The 5955-nt window shown below is 41.2% G+C and overlaps 1 protein-coding gene across 1 annotated transcript in view; it reads right to left on the reverse strand.

Moving 5' to 3' along the window:
- SESN3 (sestrin 3) overlaps positions 1 to 5955 on the reverse strand; it is a gene marked incomplete at its 5' end in the record, with an annotated part of 69579 nt that extends 63624 nt beyond the window's left edge. Inside the window, 1 exon segment of the mRNA XM_006162578.2 lies at positions 5880 to 5955. Coding sequence (XP_006162640.2) covers positions 5880 to 5955 — 76 coding nt within the window.

Raw genomic sequence — 5955 nt, forward strand, 5'->3', positions numbered from 1 at the left:
CACCGGGTCCGGGACATGAACCATGGTCGACTACGTGGGAGTCCAGCGACACAGCCATTATGCTAACTGCTGGTTCCCAGTTTGTTTTTTGTTTTTTTAAAAAAGGCTTTTGCCTTAGGGCATGTGCTCCTGTGGGGTGAGGGAGACACAGACACAGTGAGAAGGAAAGTGAGAAATGACCCCCCCACCCTGGGGGATGGGGGGTGGCCAGGCTGCAATCCCTTTTCCTCCATTCTCCTCCTGGGATCTTGGGCATGCATGGACATGCACCCAGTGCGGGTTTCAAGCCACTGGATCCAGGACTCAAACTGTGGTCGGCTCTGTGGGAGTCCAGCAATGTAACCACTATGCCATCTGCTGGTCACAATTCTTAGCATTTTCCAACCAAATGCCAATTTCTCTTACCTGCTTAAGTGTTAAAGAGACAACTAATTTGATTTTTTAGAAAATAAATCTAAAAGCAATGCATTGGACTACCATTTAAGTGAGAGAGAGCGTGAAGAATGGAGGGGAGAATACAAATAGAAATAAGAAAACAAATAATATGCAAAAAGGTCACTGTAACTAAAAGCATAATCTTTACCACTCACAGGTGATACTTAAAGAGGACAGCAAAGTGACTATTAACTATTCAGTATACTCTTGAAATATATTCCCATAACATGGAAATAACTAAGACAATTTAGAAAAAGGAAAAATAAAGAAGCTTTTCCTTTATTTCCTTATATTTACATTTGAACTTCATAATTTACAATGCATTTGAACATATGTCTCAAGCTATGCAGGAACCTATAAGGCAGGTAGAGGTTACCTACATTTTACAGAGAAAACTAGCCTTCAGGGGCGTTAACTAATTTACCCCAAATGAAAAGACCTGTCAAAGAGCAAACTGTGAACATCTGTGGGGTCCAATATCACATTAGTAGTGCCTTCACAGTCAGTGACCATCTTCATCATCAATTAAATAGTAACCAAAAAGTTCAAATGCATGTGGAAAGACATCACAGCCAGTTGCAATTCAAGGCCTGTATAATAATAATCTTGTAACAAAATTATGGTAGGCTCCAATGTGTTAAAATTATATGTAACAAATTTGGGGGTAGCTATATTTATAGATTATAACTTATAGATAATTTTTTAAAGAAATATTTTATTTCATTAGTTGTTATTATTTTTTTATTTTGACCAGAGAGAGAGAAGGGAAAGCAAGAAAGCAAGCCGCTAGGTCTGGGACTTGAATCATGGCTGACCATGTTGGAATCCAGTGATTTTAACCGCCATGCCACATGCTGGCCCACAATATATAGATAATTTAAAACCTACTTAAAGTTTTAATCCAAGTCAAGCATTTTAAAACCATGCAGCATTGGGGCCAGCAGGTGGCATGGTGGTTATACACACTGGACTCCCACATGACTGACCATAGTTTGAGTCCCAGACATGGTGGCTTGCTTTCTCACTTTTACTCTCTGGTCAAATTTAAAATAATAATATAATAATATTAGTAAATGAAGTTAAATAAAACAATTTTTTTTTAAAAAAAGGAAGCAAAGCATGAAGCATCTTAGGGCTTCATATAAAGTCATTTGAAGACCATTGTATAAAGGTTTGCCATTGCTAAGTGATATTTACTTAAGTCACTTAGAATAAAAATCAAGTAAGGGACCAGCAGTTAGTGTAATGGCTATGTCGTTGGACTCCCATGTTGTCGACCGCGGTTCGCGCCCCGGACCTGGTGGCTTGAAACTCACGCCAGGCGTGTGTGCGTGCATGCCCAAGATCCCGAGAGGAGAATGGAGGAGAAGGGATTGCGGGGTGGCCATCCCTCCTGGGGGGTGATTTCTCGCTTTCTGTCTCTCTGTCTCTGTCTATCTGACTGGTGAGCGCACGCGCCCTATGGCAAAAACCTCCCCCCCCCCAAAAAAAAAGAACGGAAAAATCAAGTAAAAAAACTGCCTTTGGCAATCGAAAATATACAACACAATAAACTTCATGAATCAGGCAGAATATAGCTACTAATTCATTACCAAAGTGAATCTATCCCATTAGTTGAATCATGTAAAAGAGATATTATCTGACAAATTAGAGATAAAAATGAGGTTCATGTGGTTCAGTCCTACCCATTCTGTTTTAATTGGGCAGTATTTTGCTTACAAAGTCATTCAGAAGTTGTCAAAATATGTGATTATAAAAGCAAGGTGAGGGAACCAGCAGTTAGCGTAATGGCTATGTCGCTGGATTCCCACGTAGTCGACCGCGGTTCGTGTCCTGGACCCGGTGGCTTAAAACTCACGCCGGGCGCGTGTGCGTGCGTGCCCAAGATCCCGAGAGGAGAATGGAGGAGGAGGGATTGCGGCGTGACCACCCCCCTGGGGGGTGATTTCTCGCTTTCTGTCTCTATGTCTCTCTCTGTCTGTCTGGCGAGCGCACGCGCCCTACAGTGAAAATCTCTCCAAAAAAAAAAAGCAAGGTGAAAAAAGTGTACTAACCACACAGAGATGTACCGCTGGAACTATCTAAACATAATAGGAATTTAAAATTCCTAATAGGATTTAATTCCTGTTACACTTGCTAACTTACACTGCATAGTTACATTCATTTAAGTAGTACTCACTGCTTAATTCTCAAGGTACATTGGCATAAGCCACCTTTAATTTCCTGGAAGATGAGTGGACTGAAAATTACCTACCTTCCTTCCTGCACTTGGACACTTCATTTTGAAATTAAAGGACCTGGGACCAGCAGTTAGCGTAATGGCTATGTCGCTGGACTCCTACGTAGTCGACCGCAGTTCACATCCCAGACCCGGTGGCTTAAACTCACGCCGGGCACGTGTGCGTGCATGCCCAAGATCCCAAGAGGAAAATGGAGAAGGGATTGTGGCATGGCCATCCCCCCTGGGGGATGATTTCTCGCTTTCTGTCTCTCTGTCTCTCTCTGTCTGGAGAGCGCATGCGCCCTATAGCAAAAACCTCTCCAAAAAAAAGAAAAAGAAAAATTAAAGGACCACATTCATGTAGTTGTCACTGGAAGTTCTTCAGGAAAAAAAAATTACACTTCAAAACTGTATATTCTGCATAGTAAATAGAAGCATTTTTTTATTATTAAAAATTTCACTAAATGACCTCACTCTCAATAGAGTAAGTTACATTTAGTAGGAGTTATGGATTTGAGGATAGTTTTGTTCACTTATTTCTGTGTATGTTTTACCCCTCCATCAGTTTTGCTGACCTAGGTAACCAGATGTGGTTCATTTAATATTTTGGGAGACAGAGCAAAATTACAAAGCACTTCTAAGGGTGACTATGATTTTCACACAATATATAATTTAGTGTTTATATACTGAGTTTGAATTTAGCTCCCCTAAAAATTCTCCCAAACTTCAAAATATTGCAACAAATTAAGCCATTGACAAAGAAAAAAAGGCTTTCTGCCATATAAAGAGGACCCTTCTCTCATCTTTAATGAGGGTTATAAGAGCAAAGGGCAATCCATACTAGATGTGCATGTTTTTTTTTTTCTTCCATTATGAACTACATTGAGCTAAAATTCAAAGTGCTATGACTCACTTGGTTATTATGGGACACTTTATTAAATTGAAAACACAAGATAAATCCAAAGAATTACATTTTGAGAGTTGTAGATGAATTCTACTCACTTAGTCTATTGAAAAAGAAAACATCTTTATTTGTAATAAATTCTTGCATGCCATTTTTAGAATGGTGAAGGGTTTAAAATGTTAGACACTGAGTTCTTTTAAGAGTACTTAAGAATGGCACTCTTAAAAAGCTACAAATATTGCCAAGTCATGTCATAACTGGCTCAAACAATCCTATTTCCATCTAAACTTATTTCATGCTACTGCATGAATCAATATTAAATGCTCTGAACTTACTTAAAACTAGAATCCTGGCAGAGATGTGCACAGCAATTATAAAATATAAAACTGTGAGTACACATTTTCCATGCACTTCTTTTAATAATGGCTAGAAATGAGGATGTTCTTTCTAGGTAAACAAAAAGCTAAGAGAGAAATATAAAGATGTCTCATGCTAGCAAAATGTCATGCATAGAATCACTGCCATAGTTCTCTCAAAACAAAAATAAAATAGATCTTTCGAGCCTAATATTACCTCCAAACATTTTATTAGCCTAAGAATTGCCAGAGTCATTAAAAATGTTACTGGAGTCAAAATAGCATTTTTGGTCCCCTTATTTAATTAAGCACAACTTGCAGTAATTTTAACCAGGCTTTGGCTTATTCCTTTTTTTTTTCATGTCAAAGATATAATATTACTTTTAATGTTAGAAAATAGTAATTTATTTTTTAAAAGCTTAAGTTCTGATGACATCTGGCCTTGCAGTGAAAGAGTTAACATTCAACTAAGCTGATCTGCACTTCTGATCCATTACATTTCTCACAAGCAGCCCTACAATAAGCTGAGCAAGTATCAACTGTAATTTGATACTAGAGTTTATGGAAAAAAATAACTGCACATACTTAACATGCACATTTAATAAAAATCTGTTTCAAGAGAAACCTATGCAATAAACACAATTTAAGGCATATTTAACTGTTCAATTAACTTCAAATCTGCAGTCCCTTGGCTTTCCATAAGCTCTCAAATAAAATAGAAAAAAAAAAAAAAAGCAGCAGTCTTACTGCAGGGAAAAGAGGCTTGAAAAACAACTTTGATTGGCACTTGGCCTGACCCACAGAGGAAGAAAAACAGTTTTTGGACAAAGAGCGCAAATATTTAAGCTTGCTTACTTATGTGCTTTCTTTTTTCTCTTTTTAATACATAAAGAACAACCCCAAAGTGAACTGTGTTTGGAGAAATTGACTAAAAACGGTACCATATTCACCTTGGTCTTTCAGTCCGGGTGCATTTGCACAGCTCAGCAATTTTAATTCATTTGTACTGGACAAACAGAAGCACCTCGCCTAATGTTTCCACTTAATGAAATGTAAAAATAGAGTTTGAAGAAGAATAAACTGATTACAATATTACTCAGGGGAAGCCTTTACAATCTGATTAAAAAACTCTTCTTGGTTAAAGAGACGTTTTTTCATTCTCCCCCTCTCCCCCCGCCCTCACGGAGCGATTAAGCCAAGTAAGCTAAACAATATTGGAGTAAACTTTCTATCAGTCACTCTGGGAAGCAGTAAGCTAATGGTGTGTCTGATTTTTTAGAATCTACACCGGGTGAGGGGGTGCCGAGGAAGGATAACCCACGGCCACTCGGACTCCTCCTCCCCCAACCCCTGCCCGCGGAACGGTAAGGTCGCACAGCACTTCCCATGGGCATAAAGTTCGAGATGCTTTACCAGTTCCTTTCGTGACCGAACTGTAGACCCTGGATGACCATCAAAAGAATGTGAAAAGGGGGTGCCAGGCAGGGAGTCCTGGGCAGGAGCAGCCGAATAAACGAAAACAACACCCGCAAGAGTTGGCCACAGCAAAGAGGGAGCCAGGTTCCCCAAGACCAGTCCAGGGTGCCTTGATTTCCCGAGCGAGGAGGATCCAGCGGGTCCCCATCTCCCACCGCCCGAAGAGCAGACCCGGGCTAGCAAGGTAGGATGGCGAGCGCGCGCGCGCACACACACACACACACACACACACACACACACACACACACGAAAGAGAAAAAAAAAAAGAAATTTTTAAACAGTCTAGGACCAGAGCCTCTGCCCCGGCGGAGACAAACAGCAGCAGCACAAGCCCCGCACCCAACTCACGCCCCCTTTTTCGCTCTCCGCAGAGGGACGGTGCCCGGGGTCCCTCCGAGCCTCCCCCGAGTGCGCCCGGGACCAAGCAGCCCGAGCCCGCCCGGCAGGAAGCGCCGGCCTCGGGCCGGACCCCAGGCCGAGTCCGTACCTTCCGCAGCACTTTCCGGCAGTTAGTACAGAGCAGGTAGTTGGCGGCGGCCGACGGGCTGCTGCCGCCCCGGTTC

This window comes from Tupaia chinensis, unplaced genomic scaffold, assembly GCF_000334495.1.
Source record: "Tupaia chinensis unplaced genomic scaffold, TupChi_1.0 Scaffold140218_1, whole genome shotgun sequence".
NCBI lineage: Eukaryota > Metazoa > Chordata > Mammalia > Scandentia > Tupaiidae > Tupaia > Tupaia belangeri.